Here is a 19,380-nt window from a genome sequence, read left to right on the forward strand (position 1 = left end):
ATTAAGTAAAAGACAGCTCAAAAAATCATTTGTTTTATTCTTTAGATAGAGAGAATTAAGGATTAAGGAGTAGAACAAGTATATTTGTTAAAAATTAGCTATAAAATTTTTTTTTAGGTTTCAATAAGTCATTTCCGTTAAGTTTAACAAATTTCGTCACCTTTACAATTTAGTTCAAAGTATAATAACAATTTAGTTCAAAGCATAAGGTGTCAGGTTATACATTTTGAAATCACGAAAAGCTTTTCTATATATTAGATTTTTCACAGGAGATTTTTTTATTTTTTACCCTTAGTCAAAACTAGCCGTGCACAAAGAAGGTAAAATTGCACTTTCTTTTTTATTATTTTTTTTAATCTTTACGGATGATCGCCCGCTCAATGTACGACTACTTTGTCCCAACCAATCGCGAACCATATACCCCAATTGGTCAGACACCAGAAGGAGCTCAGAATAGAGAACAATAAGTCGTGGACACAAGTAGAGGTTTTAAAATAGATGATTTGAACGAATTTGGATTGACTAAAATGAATCAACTCATTTATATTCATTTAATTAAATAAATATAAATTAATTAATTAAAAAATAAATTAAATAATCCAATTACCCATTTATTTTAACTTTTTATAAACTCATCTATATTCATTTTTGCAAACTAAATTATCAATTTATACCAACCTTTGCACCCATCATCACACAAGATTGGACATCACAGAATCATTCAGTTGGAGTTGCTAAGCCGAACTCCCACAAAGTCCCACCACAACATCAAAAGTTAGGCAGACGTTCCAGAAATTTTTCTCAGCAAAGTGAAAACATACTCCAAAGAAGCAACTACATTATAAATAAGATGAAGCTGTCCAACTACAGCAAAGATGCAACTACATTATCAATAACTGTACAACACGGATGAAGGATGACGTTAACACTACAGATACAAGCAATGGCCAATATGCACAAAACTTCCAAGTCGAAGGTCCTTTGGCAGCCCATGACAGCAGAATAGCATGACACAGATGGCTCTGCAACTTCTGCTATTCCTTGCTCACTGTAGGCAAAATATTCAACAGGCCTGCTCATAAGAAGCTGGTCCCCAGAGTGAGTTCATTTAAGTTGGATATGATCTGCATACGAGTGGTTCCAATCTGGTGAGCAATTTCAAGCTGCTCTTCCAAGGGAAGCATTTCATAACTGCAGTTCCAACCAGAAGGCACGGTATCATATGTCAGATATAACTTTCTCAGAAAGAGAAGACATGTCTTGCAAAGAGACCAAGGGCATCCACATGAATATACGAGCATAGACATGGATATCACAGTGTATATTTGCAGTTCCAATCATCATTCATGCAGTCCTCACTCCCAATTCAATTTCTCCAGTAACATAATCTCAGAAACAACGACAACATCTAATACCACTAACTACTGTGAGATAAAACCATGAAGAACATGTACAACACAACATCTATCTACAGCCAGTAGCTTCATGTAACCAAAATAATATAATTACCAAAAAACCATTATTGGAATTTGGAACTTCTATCTGATAACATAACAGTGGGACTTCTATCTGATAACATAACATAACAGTAACTACACCCAGCACATCTAGGTAGAAATTCATCCACAACAGGGCCCCATAAAGGCAGAAAAAATCCCAATCATTCACACAAAGGCCTTTATTCTTTTCAATAAGCACTAACTCCCATACACATAATGCAATTTTATTCCTATACCGTTGTTAGCAGTTGCTAATGTACCAAAGAAAGGACACTTCATATTCTAAGATAAGGAGAGACGACGTTTATCATTCTTTGGATTGTATTTCTGAAAACTCTTCTCAAAGACACATTCCAGTCAGAGCCTTCTTTTACCACCGGGTTATGCTGGACTCATTTTTAGTGGATCAATTCACATACACAAATATCCTCTCATCTAATTGTCTGATGTATCTAAGGATAAGCCCTTTCACAAAATGTTGCTCCCAACAAGTATGAAGGCCCAAAGAACCGAGGATACTTACTGGCAAAGCAGCTCACAGTCGACTATACTATCAGGACCAGGCCTATGAGCCCTTCCATTAGAGCGGAATTGCCGAAAAGATCTTGGGTTCAAACCAGCAACATGAGAAACAGCATCTACAAGCTTTTTCTGCAGTGACTGGAGCCTCCGAAATGTTAGTTCATCAAGAGGTGCAATACAGCCAATGCTCCCATCTAGGGTACCAAAAAGTAGACCAAAACGATTTGTCTTATCAGACCCAGGAGTATTAGTTCGATCAGGGGATGTTGGAAGCAGATGCAATCGCAAAAACTTAGTGACATGAGCACCAATATGAAACTCAGCCCTGGACAAAAGCTTCTGCCCTTTCCAACTCTCTGACAACTTGGGAGAATAAGAAAAGACCTATATATTGAGAACACAAAACATTAAAATGGATATTGAGAATAAGAATGAGATTCCTCTAAAATTGCATGGCTGGAGAGGCCATCCTATTTGACAGAAAAATGAAGCTACTGGCTTAACTAGGAACTCCACATGCAATGATCTTGAGAACAGAAAACATTGAAAAAGGAGCAGACAATGTCTGTAATTTTCAGAAAACAACTGTACATGCTGATATGTTCCCCCTCCCCTTATTAGGGTTCTCTGGTGCTCTTTATCTTCCCTTTCTTTTGGAGAGGATGTTCTTTATCTTCCCTTTTTTATTTGGAGAGGAGCGGGGCGGGGCGGGCCGGGAGAGGGGGTTGGGGTTTACTACTTTCACCATCTGTGAAATATCCTGCCTCAGCCGAACTTCACATAAAACTTGCATTCATCTGAGATTTATTCTAGCAGTCAACAATCTCATGATGACACTGACCTGAACATTCTTTTGGTCATCTGAAACCATAAGACTCAGTGTATTTCCATCAATTAAAAATTCTGTTGCCAGACAATCAAGAGAACCAAAGTCCTTAGCCAATAGATTAAGCTGAGATCCTTGCTCCTTCCAACTCAAAAAGTAAATGCTTTTGTGAATGTCTCCAAGAAGAATAAAATTCTTAACCTGCAAGATTAATAGCAGTGGAATCACGAAGTTCACACCCATGAGATTGAAATTGAACACCCAGCACAACTCACTCACCAACATACAAATCAAAAGAATTACAGGGCTAGAAATGTCAAAAACACTAGGCAAGGAATATTCCCATTTAGCAACACATTTATCTGTACTAGCACAGACAAAAAAGGGCCCTAAATAGGTCAAAAGCTAATGCACTGATCAGCGTAAAATTGGTCAAGCAGATTAAGAGGGAGATACTTCTTGAAAATTAACACAATTCACAATAATCCTCAGAAAAATACAACTTTCTGAACTACATAAAACATACTTGACTCTCCTAAGTTCCTAATGATACCTTGCATTGGATGCCAGCAGCATGATAAGAAAAAGAATCACAAAAAAGCAAAGAATTTATAAAAGCCTAGTCCACTACCCTGAAATGTTAAAGCCAAATTACTGAAGTCCTCCCCTAACACCCATACACAAACATCTCATCCTTAGCCCACAAATGCAAGGATGGTATGGGATGGCAGTCAAAGATTCATCATAAAATCAAACAGCTAATCATGTTTCAGCTGGGAATTACAGAATTTTGAGTTATGCAAGAGTACAAATGCAAAAATGATAAAAACAAAACAGACACCTTTGGAAGATCAAAATACAGTACTTTTACCATTTCCAGTATCAAGACATTGCTTAGATTTTAAGCAGCTGACTAAGAGAGGAGAGAAACAGCTAAGCAGAAGAAAGAGAAGCTGCAAAAAGAATTCTAAAAGGCTTAAAAGTGATACTTACAATATTTAAGCTCACAACATAAAGAGGAGGAACATCGTAGAAGGCAACACCATTTAATTCAGAACCCGTCCACTCGTGTAAAATAATCTTAGGACCAGATGCTATCAGCAAATGACCTTGGAGAGATGCTAGAGCAGATATGGCGCCTTTCAATTCTTTGGCGTAAACTTCTGAAACCTGGAAAAAGTCCTCACAGGATTAATCATAAAAGGACAAGCAGAATCCAGATCATTGTCTACTGTCCAGTTCATTTAATTTAATCAGTAAATGAGTAAATGCCAATTGACAAAGCGACTGGCATAATGTCCTGACAGAATCAAGTAAAGATGGACAAAGTTTAAGCAGTGTCTCATGATAAAAGCTTACTAAAATTTGAGAATTGTCAGCATTTCTTTCAATTGAAAACAAGAGAATACGCCCTCTTGCTGCAACATCCTCTCCTTGTACGTAAGCAGTTCCAACTGCCAAAAGAGTTTCATTTTCTCTTGTTGTGCAATTCTGTAATTGTGCATAACCAGGACATGATGAGTTCAAATTTACAAATCATATATCAAAACCCCCACCCCCCCAAACCCCAAAGGAAAAAGGGGAAAAAAAAAGGCAGATAGAAAAATAAATCAGAAAGGGACTAATAACACAAGCAGACGCAGTCAAAACTCACAAACAAAGTAACCGCTCGTACAGTCAGAGCGTTTTCAGAACTTTGCATTGGTATTGTAGCTCTTGTTTGCCAAGGCCCGGAATTTTCTGGTTCCATAATGCGGATCTCAAATTCTTCTACAGGATACATCCCTTCAAAATTCACAGTCTCATTCTCAAGCTGGTGGCCAACTTCTTGATCAACAAGAGATGAAAGAACTTGGTTTAGCGGCTTAAGGACCTAAAGATAATAAAGATTAAGCCAAGTTCGGCAATCAGTCCATTTCTCTACAATCATCAATCTGCAAAGACATTATGGAGCTTTTTCTCCTTTCAAAATCATTGTGAAAGATCAGTCAACTTTGACCACTGATGTGGACTGTTTCTTATTGTCTGTCTGCACTACATTGACCATTGATAAGACAACACTACTGATCAAAGAAATCAGTAACCACAGAGTCAAGGATGCACTCACTGGATATGATACTACAAGGGGATACAAATTCTTCTCAGCAAAATAAGTGACCTGATGAGGAGTCCCCTTCAAAGTTGTCTGATCCCCAACATGAAAAGAACACAGAAAAAATGGCGTAAGAAAATGGGCAAACCATATAAGGTCATCAATGCCACCCAAATATTTTTTGACCTTAAGAATTAATAGGAATAAGTTTAATCTGAAGGATTACAAGAATAAGTTAGGACAATTTACCTTTTGTACTGGCCAATAATTGTCATATAGTAAGGAGGATGGAAGTTGACAAATCTTCAGTGTACCCTAAAAATTAGAGAAAACCGTTGAACTCAATAAGACGGGATGGTGGAAGAGTCGCAGGGAATAAATGTTAGTGTCTAACCTGAGAGGTAACGTATATAAACCCATGATTACAGTTCACATTGTGAAGAACAGTGAAAGCAACAATAGGTCCATCACAAAGCTGCAATGAAAAACTCCCAGTCAATACCAGTTGTACAAAACATTTCTTACAATTTTACCTCCTCAAAAAAATTTGCAGCTACTTGCTGCGAAATTGCGCGAAGCATAACACTAATCGAATGAAAGAATAGCTGAAGCAAGCTTGCATCATTAATACTCCATGGGATCTATTGTGCATGACAGCATTTATTTTCATTCCTTCAAGGTCTTAACGGACAGGATTTCTTTATGAACATAGATTGCAAACTGAGTGACAAAATACTACCATCATGTTGATAAGGTAACATTCAGGTCCTCTTGCCATAACAGTTTTGGCATAATGTTTCATACTATTAAAAAAAATGTTTCATACTATTAAAAAAAAAAAGGAGGAAGAAAGAAGAAACCAGCGTCAGCAATGTCCAAGCATAACTAACCTGTGGATGTATCCTAAGCCGTTCCCTGAACATCATGAACCAAGTGGGTCTGGACCCAGAGAGAAACAAACCTTGGAATCCACCAACATTCTTGAAAATGGTCAAACGTTTAGATGGGGTTCCAGATGGTATCTCGTCCCTAGCATAAGTGTCCAATGAGATGCGGATGAATCTCAAATTTCTAAGCCTAGAACCATTCATACTGCTAAGATTACCAGAGTTCTGGGAAATAACAGGTTTCTCATCTCTACTTCCGGTATCTGAATTTTCAAAAACAAACGCATGGTAGCAAAGAATTGTTCCATCTGACAATATTCCAAAAAGAAAAGGGCGGCTATGTTGCCCAGCCCACTTATGCATGGCCAATTCCACAACCCCTATTTTCTGACTATTGTCTTTCCTTTCTTGTGCATTCACATCCTCAATCATTTGCACAACTTCCTGATTACTTTTGGCTGGGTGGGGAGAAAATGTGTCCATGAGGATTGCTTTCCCGGATGCAAAATTTTCCACAGAAAATACACAAGTAAAATTAGGCACATCAAATATCTCAAGCCCACCACTTTGATAGCAAACAATACAGTATACATCCCCCAGATCATGGGAGGCACCATCAGACCCATCAATTGCCTCCCCAATGCCTGTAGAAAGCCAAGCATCAGTACTCGTCTTCCGCAGCCATGGCTCTGGGCCTTTGTCGTGATAGAGTGTGCAAGCAGTTATTAGATTCTTTGAGCTTTCAAATACTTCTGGATTGGTGGTGGTGAGAGTGCAACTGGATGGATCTATGAGAAACATAACAGCACGACAATCAATTAGCAAAAAATCAACAAAATTGATTGAAACAACAAATTTTAGTTAATGAAGAGATTCTTTTCCCTTTAGTCCTTTAAGTAGGACATGCAACATAAATCCAAGGGTAATTGTATCTCTAGTCAATCTAATGTAGCATTACGGTGATTGTACTCATAACTATGCTGACATAAAAATTGATTGATGCCTAGCCATTGTATAGTTATTCTCTCAGATTTACATAATTTGTCTTTGAGTCATTCCTTTTTTTCTTTTTGGAAAAGAATTTGCTTTCTTCCCTTTTTGTCCTCAAGGGAAGATCTTCCGGCTCAACTATAAACAATAATAGGTCATGTTAGCATCTAACTACATTAATGTAAGAAACCGTTTCCACCACTTTCTGTTCTATGAGTTGAAACACCACAATACAGTGTAAGCAAGTGCTCCTTGCACAACTTCATTAGGTAGTAGACAGTAGGACAACACTCAGATGAATATTTTGGGATGCAAAAAGGATTATTGCAGTAGCTTATCTTCGGTTCTTAAAACAAAAGCTCAAATATCCAGTTCCCCAGATGGATGAGATGGCAATAAAGAGAAGTTACCAGAACAAAATAACCCCAAAAGGAGAGAAAGCAAAATGGCTCCATAATATCCAAATAGCTAATTGACTACCCAGAAAGGAATCTAGATTTTTTTACTATACCTCCGAGAAGAAGGTAAATACTTCCATCGATCATTCTCAGCAATACATATGGATCAGCTATAGAAACAGATGCCACTTTTTGACTTTCAGAACTAGGTCCAATTTCAGAATTCGGAGGCCTAAAGTTCAGTTCTTGAACCATAAACCCACCATCAAGAAGTCGAGCACCATAAGCATAGATTTGGATGACCAGACGCCTGTAAACAACGAAAATAACCAGAAACATCACCATATTGTACAATTATCAACCGATAAATTTGCAGACTAATAGCAGTCAAGGAATAAAAAAGCTATAGCAACGTCATTAGGTATGAGATATAAAGCATACATCCTACAAGCCTAGCCAGTGATGCTATGCATTCAGAAGCTAGAAAGGTGAGAAAAGCAACCAGATGGGTTCACCTTGTACCTCATCTAGAACTGCAGCAATAAGGTACGGATGTAGAATCAGTAAATATCACTACTTAGGGTAGATAAGCCTAGAAAAGTTAGAACCTGACATTGATAGAAAATGATACATAATTTATTGTTGAACTGAAAATAGTACCATACAGAATAAAACTTCAATTTATTCTATACCATACCTATTCTTCTTAAATTTCTTATTAAAACAACTTTAATTGATCATAAGGTTACCCCCAATTTCAAATCCTGTACGTGAAAACCACAAAGCCTGCAAATGAGCTATGATGCTAGTCTGTTGACTTAAAAATTACTGTAATGTATTGCCGTAAGTTATCACATACTATTCTGTTAAATTTCAGAAATATAAAAACCCCAAGTACAACTATTCTGTTAAAAATTGGAGGAACATTTCAATGTCTTGCTGTTCTTTAATTATTCTTTGCAGAATGTCTTATAACTATTCTCAATGATCACATTCTTCACATAAGTATTTTATGCATGTTATTAGAGATTGTTGACTTCATCTTTTAGTTTTTAAATCGTATTACCCTTTTCTTCATTTACATCATGTTAACAATAAAAAATCGAAGATTTTACGGCTCACAAACAGATTTCATCAAGTGGATCTAGTGCAAAGAAAAACCTTGTCTTTCTGTTCATTATGTTAATCCACAGGACCTTTTCTACAATTATGAAGTATTACTCCAGTTGATGTTACACAGTTTAGATTCTACTTTCAAGATTTTAGTTGATTTTATCTTTTTTTTTTTTAATTTGCATCAGGTTGATAATCAGAAGATAGAAACTCTACAGGGCTCAAACACAGGTGTATTTGTTAAATCAGATTGTCATCAACCAGAAGGAATGTCAATCACATCCACTTCAACTTGATAAGATGGGCAATTGACAAGGAAACTGATTATGCTCAGATGTACTTTCCTGTAAATTAAAGATGAGCATGGAGCATCCTAAATTATACTCAAAAGAATGATGACCAAAAATGCCAACCAACTAGAAATACAAGAACTAGCAAATAGGAAGAAGCAAAAAGAGGGATAGCCAAAATTTAATTGAATTAAAAGCATAAATCCAAAAACATATCAATGATTTTAAGAAGGCAAAAGTTTACCTTCCAAACAAATTTCCAGCAGCAATAGTACATCCTTGGGTATAATAGTCAACATTTTCGGTAACCTCCTCTAAATTATTAGCCGACTGCAGTACCTGTTTAGTAAAATAAACATGGTGACAATCGAGAGCAATGCTAAAAAAACAACCAAAGCTATGCCCTGATTTCTTAAGATTTCGAAAAGTCAAAATAGAGGTTTCAAAAAGGCAAAAAAGTTGGAGATGACATGCTTTTTTGGGCGGGTGGCCTAAAGAATGATAAGCAAACTGCAACATACTTGTCCTCCAAAAAGAATGTAATACTCTGGCAGCTTTGCATTGAAAAAACTCAATACAAAAATAATTATAGGCCTAATGCTGGGTTAAAAGGAAAGACAACGCACAGTTCAATAATCAAATATAACTAGAGATCAGATATCTTTTTAACCCACCTCCGAAGCAAAAACCATATTTTTGTGGTGTACAAAATATTATTGTCCATGCTTGGATCCTGAAGCTTTATTAGAGTTCTGGGAGAACTGATGGACGTTCATCAGGTCATCTAGTACATGTTAGTGGACCAAACCAACAACTTAACCACCCACCCACCCCCTCCCCCAAACCAATAAAAGGAAAAAGGAAAAAGAAAGAAAAATTAGAGAAATGGAGAGGGAGCACATTTGGATAATTCAAAAAAAAAATGCAAAAGAAAAGACATTACGATATCATATGCATCAATAAAATTTTCTGCCAATGAAGTAAATTTCTTCAGCTATCATATTCACATACACAAGGGGATGTCCAAAAGGAGCAGAAAAACATTAAACACTATCACCTTCAATAAGAAGATGAATGAGATTACCATTGTACGAGTCTCCAAACTGATAATCAAATATGCATGATATTCATCGTCATCAGCTGTGACCTTTGATGAATCAACCACATGACTGCGTGCATTCTTGTGGTATACTGTCCAAACTCCCTTGCAACCTGGTATTGATTCCTTTAAGAAGGAATAAAAAGTCAAACTTACAGGTTGCTTCACAAAGTAGAATATCCAGATAACTCCCTATGGAACCAAGTATTGAAAGTTCACAACAACATTGGAAAAGCTTTTATTCTGTGAGGACCCAGCTTTCACAGATGAAATATTACATTCATACAAACTTTTTCAAAAACATGTATAATTAGTCCTAAAGAACATCTAATTAAATGTATAATTCAGACTAAATTAATACTGCCAAGAAAATGACAAAGAGGGGAACACAATCTCCATGCCAAGTATTTTCTTTCTCTTCCCACCATTTCCTAGAACAGTATGTCAGTGTGTCTTCATCTGTATAGCTCATCAGCATCTACAGATGAATCAAGCAAAAATGACAAAACCTAAAAAAATAAGAAATTACTTAAGCTACTAACAAGTGTTTAAGATTTTTTCCTTTTTCAGGGCAGTGTTCTTTTTTGTTCCCCCTGCCATTGAGCGAGGGGGGGAGTGGGGAAGACTTCAGGCTCTGTACACAATAGCTAAGTGCAAAGCCTAAATGCTGCGTCAAATACAATTGTCTGCAGTGCTCATACAGAAAAACATAACATCGACCACACAAAAGAGGCATTGTAACAAAAGATAAGCCCACACACAAATCCAACTTGATCGTTCACACATCTATAAAACATCTAAAGGCGAACATGACAGATGTCCAGAGCCAGAAATTGACTTCCATAATCCAAAAAGCAACAAGAATGACACACAAAACCAAGACTCAACTACAATCTATAATAACAAAGGAGATAAAAAGCAAATGCAAAAGAATAAAGAGTACCCAGTAAAGAAAAATAAGCTGGACAAAAAAGAAAATACACGCAGTGTTTCGATAGATTTTCTTATTCTTGGAAAGCAAAACAAGTAAATTGGAAGCAAATGCCTATTGACAAACATGGGTAATCATTTCTGGGCGGATAGACTTCTGAAGCACACAAAGAGCACCATTTTTGCCATGACCAGAGCAGCAAACCTGAAAGAATGAGATAAGATGTAAATAAGAAAACATGGAAGCATAAAAGAGGAAGTTTTGTTACTTAGCGAAGCTCATAAATTAAAATAACAACTTAAGGCTGCTAAGAATATAGTAAAGATCAGTGAAGCAGCAAACAACAGGGCATTGTCAGGAGTCTAACCAAGCACAAGATCAGATTCAAGTAACAATTCACCCTATACAAATGCAGAACATGGTTCAATAACCGCAAAGGTAAGGAACCTAACCAGTTCATAATTACTTTGCTTAGCAATGCCAGTAGCATTTGGGTCAGCATTGATTCTCAAACCATAAGAGAAGTCCTTTAGCGGCCCAACATTCGTTAGGGAATCTCTCACAGCAAAAGAAAAAGCCTTCTGCATGTGTCAAGAGAAACAAGAATGTTAGTAATGCATGAATTAACCACTAACAGCTTCTTCATTAAAGTCAAGTTTGGTCAAGCCTATTATTGTTTATGTTATGTCAATAGGATGAAAGTGGTTACAGTCAGTGAAGCTGACAGCTTTGTTCTAGAACTTTCTTATCACTCAGCTATATACTTGTTTCATCCAAACAGGCCTGGTTTTGTTACTCTTAACAAGATCTTGTCATCAAGATTATTAAGCAATAAGAAGAGAATGGGAAGCCAAAAACCAGACCTGGGCAGACTGTGCATTGTTCGGATGTGAACCATACAAGGAAAGTTCTTCACCATTCACCATATCCTGCAAAGCATCAGACGAAGACCTTCGGAGCCGCTTTGCTGAAGGGAGATCACCTTCAATATCTCCAACCTCCAGAAGTAAAGAACATATTTAGCCAAGCTTTGAGTTAATAGCTTGCAGAATGAATAATGAGATTCTGAATTCAAGGAAAAAAAATTGGTAAAATTTTTCAAGGCACTCAATGAAGATGGAGTAGCTTAACAGTGAACTGAAAGTTCAACAGTATAACAGTAAGCTTGTAAAGTTGTAACAAACTGTTTCATGGCAAGTAATCACCAAGTTATAGAAGTACAAGTTGACAGACCTCTTCCTTTGCACCAAGGGGCAACGCTGACACCCCGGCTCCACAAGTAAACTGTACCAGTATACTGTCACCTAAACGACTACCTAGAAATACAAATGAACTTCCAACGGTTGTGAGACCCTATAAAAGGAAACACGTTAGATACTTTTGTAATCAAGTATGATAGAAATCCCACAGTCAAATGAACTCAAGGCTTACTGAAGTAAGCACTGAAGCTCTTGACTTTGAAAGCTCCAATCTCTGAACAATTCTGCAGGGGAAAGAAAGCAAAAATAAAGGGAAAAGAAAAACATCATATGCTTAAATAACCTAGAAAGAATAGACAAAGTCAACCCATAAAGTACTAAAATTCAAATATCACCATCCATCATTGTTTCATTTCTGTAGGATTTTCTCTACTCCCAATAGAAATTGGACACCAAGACCCTTCCCCATTAATAACATGGCAGCAAAGAGTTTCATCACTTGGTCAATTGGTAGAGCAATGATAGCAGCATAAATTTGAAATGGCCTTACGTTATCATCATGCTTTACCTCAAGCACTTGGAACTTCCATAGATGCAAAACCCTCACATGTTCAGCAGCATGAAAACTATATACAAGCAAATATTTTCCTACTGAAGTAGAAGCCATCATTTCAACAAAACCACTAATTACTAGTTGAGGTTCACATTTTTCATGACAATAGTGCATAATAAGAAGCCCTGAGACATGAGTTGTGTTTTTTTTTTTTGTTGTTTGTTTGGAGGGGGGGGGGGGGGGGGGAGGGGGGCTTTAAAGAAAAAGAATAAACAGATTGAAATAAAAACAAAGAAATGAAATTCAAACTACTTTTTATTCATAACAGAACTGTTACTTGTCGATGCAACATTCCAGGCTTCAACAGAAAACAACAGAGAAATTTGATATTCAATATTGTAGTGAACAAATAGTTTCCACTTCATAAAAGTTTTGGCATGAATTATTAGCTAGAAGAAATCTACCAAGAAAGCAGAATAAAAGCATAAAATCCTCAATCTCAAAAAGACAAAACATGCTCAGGTCCTCACAATTTATTAAGGTTGGGTACAAGTGAACAAGTTTAAAAAGTATTAGCAATAGACCTAAAGTCACCAACCTCCCGTCATGAATTAGTGTAAGTAAAAGCAATTCCCCAGTTTTTGCTGACAGCATAGCTACATCATTCGTTAACCAGGTTGCGTTTGCAGCATCAAGCTCCACAATAAAATTGGACCTTGGCATCTCTTGACTGGAAAAAGGATAAAGAAGACTTTCAGGTCCTTGACAACTCATACAATCAATGTAAAAAGGAAAGACCAATGTACTTCGACTGCATAAAAACTGTCCTTTGGAAGAGGACAAAATTTGAAGCGGAGGGTATCAATTAACTACCCCGCCTCTCCAACAGATCAAAAAGTTCTAAAAAATCACATTGTTAAACTTATTTTTACTACTATGTTCAAGAGATTGCTGTGGTGGTATCAACCATTAACAAGTTTGAATTTAATCATTAAATATAGCAGATCAATGTGAACTATAATCAGATTATGCAGTTCCTGGTTAATAATTCAATGATGACACACATCAAAGACAAAGATTTGACAACCCCTCACCTGCTATCCATAGGAACAGCATAGTTGTTCAAAGCAAGTACACATGATGTTGACTGCCCAATTACAAATCATAAGCCAAAAAGGATAGTGAAGATGGAGAAGTGATGCAAAAATCCAACAGTTTTAAACTTCCACTGGATCAAAATGCTACCTGACTATGATAGTGAATAGTATTAGCACAGAGGACAAGGACTCCACCAATAGGAGATGGCACTGCAAGAAGCTTGTAGGCATCATGAGGCAGATTCTGATAACAATGAGAAAAATGAAGTCGTTCTAAATTTAATAAGTAAAACGCCCAAAAAAATCTGAATGTATGACTCTCCAACATTTGAAGTGATTGAATTCAGACAAAAATAGCATCAAAGAACATCAAAGTAAATCTCAGAAGATAGAAAAATGAAGCAAAGGGCATAAAATTAAGGACCAAATTTTGATTCTGTCTTCAACATCTTGTTGGTTAAAATGCTTTATTATAGTTTTACAGAATTTCCAAGATAGTTTTCACTTGAAAAGATCCAACAGAAAAGTAAGACAAACAGCCAGCTCCAAGATTTCCAGCTCAGCTCATTAAACAGCATATTTTCCATTAGTAATGAGCATTTTGTATCATAAGACAAACTAGCTCCTTCTCCAGATGTTAGATCTTCAAGTAATTCATTTAAAGCCAGATCATAAGGGAAAAAGCTGAATGAATTTTCAGTTTTTTATGCATCATCGGCAATTATCATTCAGCATTCCTTTATCAGGAATCTTGAAGCATTGCCAAAAGGCAAAATGTTCAAGCAAATCAAAGATAGCTTCTCTAGAATAGCAAAAGCTCTCAAACCTCATTCTTTTGTGTTTATTTTGTTCTTGGGAAACTTCCTCAAAAACAAAAACATCTATGTAAACAGAACTTTCTATAGACATTTCACCAGTTGTTCTACAAACACAAGTACTAGATCATGCCCGCACAAAAAAGTTTTAAGTTATATTGAGAGTACAAAAATACGAAACCAGTCATCAATTTGAACATTGAAAAATCACAGATGAATTCGACAACACTGCAAAATTTACTGAAGTCACTTGTACAATATATGAGACTGGAAGAGGAAACACTGTAACTCATTTTCTCTTTGCAGCCTAATTCACCAAAAACCTTAGATCAGTCATCCGCTTGATAAACAAGGAGCTTTATATTGTAATAAATAATGTGCAAGCAAAAGAGCAAACAAGAATTTGAGTTTTGCGCTAAAAAATCATGATATATTTGCATGTAAGCATCAACCGTAACAGCTAAACAACAACAATTTAACCGTATAACCAATGGCTCTCTCTTTAATTGCATAAAATCTTTTTCAAAGAGAAACCTTCTGCTTGAAAATAGCGATAAATTCCAAACATTAACTTAATCTTTCTTTATACGTAAAGTTTCCAGTATACAACCACCTATTTCCATTGAAAATACAACTTCTTACAGTGGCCGACCAAATCAGTGGATGCTGCCTCAATGTTGTGCTGATACTAAGTGCTGATATCATGCAAGTGTGATGTTTCCAGGAGACGCGCCCTGCCCAAGTAAGCTCCCGTTCATGAAGAATAACCATCACAGGCTCAATGTAACCTGTAAAATCAGTTACATCAACTTGCCGAAGGGCTAAATCAGTGGCCCAATAGCTTGCATAATGTATGAAAGTCTCCCAAAGGACTTTTAGACTCTGGAAACCCATTTTTGCAACTAAAATCCAGATGATATGGGTCGAATGATGAATAGATTGGAGTAAAAACCAACTAAGAAAAAAGTAGAAGACAGCACTGACTTCCATTAGCAAAAATAGCAGACTTCTCACAGTAGGTAATACTGATACAAATGCAATGCACAGAAAGGAAAATTATTTCACAGTTCAAAGACTAATAAGCAGCATTTCAGTTAGAAGAAATGGCTAACACATTATTTAGCAGCTGAAAAAGAAGAAAAGATAGGAAACCTAAAATCAGTTTAATCCAATTCAGCTGCTTTTGTCATTCTCCTCCTATTCCAAATTGTCAGATTGTTATCACAGCATTGGTTGGAAATGTATAAAATTTATGACAGCAAGAAGCAAATGCCGATTGCCAATTTGATCAATCAACTACTCCAACCAAATTATAGCTAAAACTTTCAGCAAATCAAGTCATACATAATTGAACATTCTTATACCCTTCAGTTTACACCAAGTTAGAACCAGAAAACCAAATCAGAACCTGAACTCATCATGCAAATAGTAGCATTACCAACTAATCTCAAAGTGCAAAGCAAAGCTTGTCTAAATGGAATTATAATCACTTACCATTGATAAATATAAAATCTTTTATGTGCTTCATATCCAGATCTCTCAGACTAATTATATATGATGACTCAATGCGAGCAGAAACTGCACCTCCCGCACTAGAAGCATTATCCTCACTGACTAAACCAGAGGTGGCCTAACATCAAAAATTCCAAAACTGAGATTTAGAGAATAAAAGACAATCACAAGGAAAAATCCTTCAAGCTTAAATGCATATGACACATATTACATCTAGCACCTTCATAAAATAGGACGGCCACTGAGACAATCCTGATACATAAACCATATCCCAAAACCTTACTCTGAGCTCATTTTTTTAACTTACAGGTAATCCATGTTGGATAAACATGAATTTTGCTGTCAAGGATAACAACATGAATATGAATGAGCCAAAATATAGAGCCAATTACCACATAATATATCCATGCAACTCTTGAAACATCATGATGTTATCACTTTGCAAAGTTCCCAAGCAGATCCTACATCAAAGCCCAAAATCTCCTCCATGTGGAGGGAAAATGGAAGCAGTATAATTGGAGAAATTATTCCCATGTTATCCTAGAACATAAGGTGACAAATTTACTTCTCTAGCAATAGTAAGCTAACATTCTGCAATATACAGACAAGTTTTCCATTGTCTGTAACGTTTACCTAGTATTCCCATCAGTACCTATGTTTTTTACAATGAAAATTCAAAATATGACAACTTTACAACAAGTAGACTTTACTCCAACCCCTTTGACATTATTTCAGTTTCATGCAGTAATTAACCAATTTCTATACCATTTTATGAGGTTATTTCTTGTTGTCGGGATACAATGTCTTAGACAGTTTGCCTACAAAATCATCCAATAGGTCACCAACCAAAATAGCAATTGCCTCACCTAAATTATACAATATCCTATCATATGACAAAAAGTAGCATCACAGCCAACGTGTTTCACTGATTTATTATTCATACCATTACACATTCTAAACTCTGACATAAAAAATCAAATAGAGTCAAAAGCTACCACATACATGGACCAGAACTAAGGGAGTGCTTGTAAAGACAACACAGCTACTATCACATACCTAGCTATTCGCAAAGCTCTGAAAAAAATGTAAGCCACCCGTGTAAGTTTAATGCAACAGCAGGAACAAAGGAAAATAGTGTACAACAGCTTATTACAATTGGATTTCCAGAATACTAATACATTCCATAAAAGGAACAAAATGAGCATGGAAAGGTAAACTAGGATGGTAGCAGTAAATCAAACCTCAGCAGCCTTGAGCATGACCATTTGTAGACCATAAACAAGAACTCCAGCACACCTTCCCTGCGGATCAACCTTCACTAATGGACCTCTGGCAAAAGATTCTCTACCTCTTTTAAGATGGTGCCAATCTGGACCTTCGAAACAGTGCAGTGAACTGGAAAAGAGAAACAAAGCATCAAGTACTGTTACTTGCCATTCAAAATCATGCATCAATTGACATTCTTGATTGTAGAATTATATTAAAGCAAACACCAGTCAAGTATTTGCCCAAAAAAAAAAATTGAGTAGCCAAAAAACTGTAATTGAATGACAATATTATTCCAAATAATATTTCGCTTGCATCATAAACACATTTCCCAACTCACCTTTTTATATTCCCAACCAACTTTTTATCTCGCATACATCACATCACAAAAAGTGCTACAGTAATTATTCCAAATAATATTTCAAATAACACCCTGTCCAAACAAATTGGCCAGCACAGTTTTTGCGCAATTTGCTTAAAGCAAGATGAAAGGATATATAACGGAACTTCACCACTAGGGTAATTCAAGTTGCATTCTAGGAGATCTAACCATCGGGATACAGTGAGCGACAATTAAGTACTGTTATTAGTAGAAAATCATCTAAAATTTGACTCCTTTGAATGCAGTTTTGCCTCGGTTCCAATTCGTCTTAGGTGTAGGAGAAACAACAGCAACTTCAATTCGTGAATATTTTTTTCACTGACCTTGTGCGTAGCCCGTGAATAGAATCATCAAACTCCAAAACTGACATCTTAGCATCTTGGAAAGTTAGGATAATTGAATCCCTCCTCTTCCCACCATCAATGCCTCCCGATGATAAAATCCCCATGGACTCCACATTGCCATGCAGTCTACAATGAGTAAATAATAAGAAAGAAACAAAGAAATTGGGTGCAATAATGTCTTTAGAAAATAAGATGATTTCAAATGATGATGTGCAATTCAGAGTTATGTTTAGTTTGGAAGTGGACCTGTAATGGCAGACGAGTTCTAGAGAAGCGCCAGAGATACCAGCGAGGACGCCGCCCCGTTGGGCTTCAATGGGCGTTTTGGAGTCTCTGGAAGAAGCTTCCTCTAGAAGCCTAAGGGTGTAAAGCTCGAGAACATTAGCCGAAGTGAGAATGAGATTGGGGAGGGGGCCAATGGGCTTGGGAGTAGAGGGCCAGTCCGAGTCCAGATCGTCGGTTTGGATTGGAGGGAATTTTGGAGTGAAATCGGCGACGGAGTGAGTAATGAAGCCGGAGGCGCAGTTGTCGATTCCGGTGGGAGGGTGCATCATCTTGCACGCTGCGAAGCTCATCTTGAGTTGCTATATGAGCTTTGGTTTCAGTTATGGTTTTCAGAGGAGAATTGAGAGTGAGAGTCAGACCGAGTTACGAGCACGAAAAATCGAACATAATGGAGAAATCTACTGCTCCTACTTTTTGTTAGGGTTTAAGCGATAAACCCTCCCGTTCGATGTTGGCGGGATGAATTGAATTGCCCTAAACGTTTCATTGGGCGCTGCCGATGGAATCAAGAAATTAGTGCCGTGAAATAAAAATCAAGAAATTATCCCCAATGGCCAATGGTATAGTATTGCTTTGGGATGAATGTCCATTCCATTGACGTCCGGGTAGATGTCGGAAATATGGCAAGTACTCGTTATTAAAATTAAAAAGACGAACGAATTCAACGCCAAACTTCTTACCCAATTCCTCTCTCCCGCCCCCCTCTTTTCACTTGAATGTCATTGAAGCATTTGTTTTGCTCTGACTTTAAGAAACAGCAGTGAGTAGTGTGTTTGATAGAGAAAATTCTTGAACTGTTATGAAAAAAAAAAGTTGTTCTACAATGGGGTTATTTTAGAAGGTAGGTCTGAAAATGTGATCTTCGCATTTGTGAAATGCGAGTTTCCAGACTTCGCATATCACAAATGCGAGGTTAGTCTCTGGAAAAAAAAAAAAAATGAGGTTGCCGTACCTCGCATTTTTGAAGTGCGAGGTACTTAATCTGCCAATCCACAAACAGCCCCGCTGAAGACTGTAATTTTCAAATCTTTTGCTCACTCTTCTCCCTCAAATCTGGTGCTCATTTACAAACGAACAGCCGGCATAAATTGGAACAAAATCATCTCCATCCAGCTCACTCTCTCTTCTCCTTTGCTGAGCTAGACAGCAGTTGAAGCTTCCAGGATCGGCAGACGAAAATCCACCTTGGTGCATCTTCCTCGTCGGAATTGGAGGGCGCCATTGTAGAGTTTTGAGCAAATTTCGGAGCTTAAAAGAATTGCTCCTTCCGAACCCATCAG

General features: G+C 36.9%; 1 protein-coding gene across 1 annotated transcript; it reads right to left on the reverse strand.

Moving 5' to 3' along the window:
- Positions 1-818: 818 nt before the first annotated feature.
- LOC113730144 (cleavage and polyadenylation specificity factor subunit 1-like) lies at positions 819-18,966 on the reverse strand. Its single transcript, XM_027254641.2, has 26 exons — positions 18,062-18,966; positions 17,795-17,941; positions 17,065-17,218; positions 15,806-15,941; positions 14,954-15,099; positions 13,645-13,740; positions 13,494-13,546; positions 12,998-13,129; positions 12,079-12,130; positions 11,881-12,000; positions 11,511-11,645; positions 11,100-11,228; positions 10,774-10,851; positions 9,702-9,842; positions 8,862-8,956; positions 7,328-7,524; positions 5,830-6,614; positions 5,334-5,414; positions 5,189-5,254; positions 4,955-5,032; positions 4,502-4,720; positions 4,207-4,338; positions 3,841-4,017; positions 2,863-3,048; positions 2,023-2,405; positions 819-1,191 (listed from the first exon to the last, which is right to left on the reverse strand). The coding sequence occupies exons 1-26, from the start codon at positions 18,388-18,390 to the stop codon at positions 1,077-1,079; spliced, it is 4,362 nt and encodes a 1,453-aa protein (XP_027110442.2). The 5' UTR covers positions 18,391-18,966; the 3' UTR covers positions 819-1,076.
- Between the last annotated feature and the right edge of the window lie 414 nt (positions 18,967-19,380).

This window comes from Coffea arabica, chromosome 2e (genome assembly GCF_036785885.1).
Source record: "Coffea arabica cultivar ET-39 chromosome 2e, Coffea Arabica ET-39 HiFi, whole genome shotgun sequence".
NCBI classification, from domain to species: domain Eukaryota; kingdom Viridiplantae; phylum Streptophyta; class Magnoliopsida; order Gentianales; family Rubiaceae; genus Coffea; species Coffea arabica.

What these genes read in the sequence shown, in the direction of transcription:
- LOC113730144 (XM_027254641.2), bottom strand. Translation starts at nt 18,390, where the DNA reads ATGAGCTTCGCAGCGTGCAAGATGATGCACCCTCCCACCGGAATCGAC. An exon ending in CCCTTGGTGCAAAGGAAGAG is followed by an intron (nt 11,646 to 11,880) that starts GTCTGTCAACTT and finishes TTACTTCTGGAG; the next exon opens with GTTGGAGATATTGAAGGTGA. An exon ending in GTTTGGAGACTCGTACAATG is followed by an intron (nt 8,957 to 9,701) that starts GTAATCTCATTC and finishes TTTACTAAACAG; the next exon opens with GTACTGCAGTCGGCTAATAA.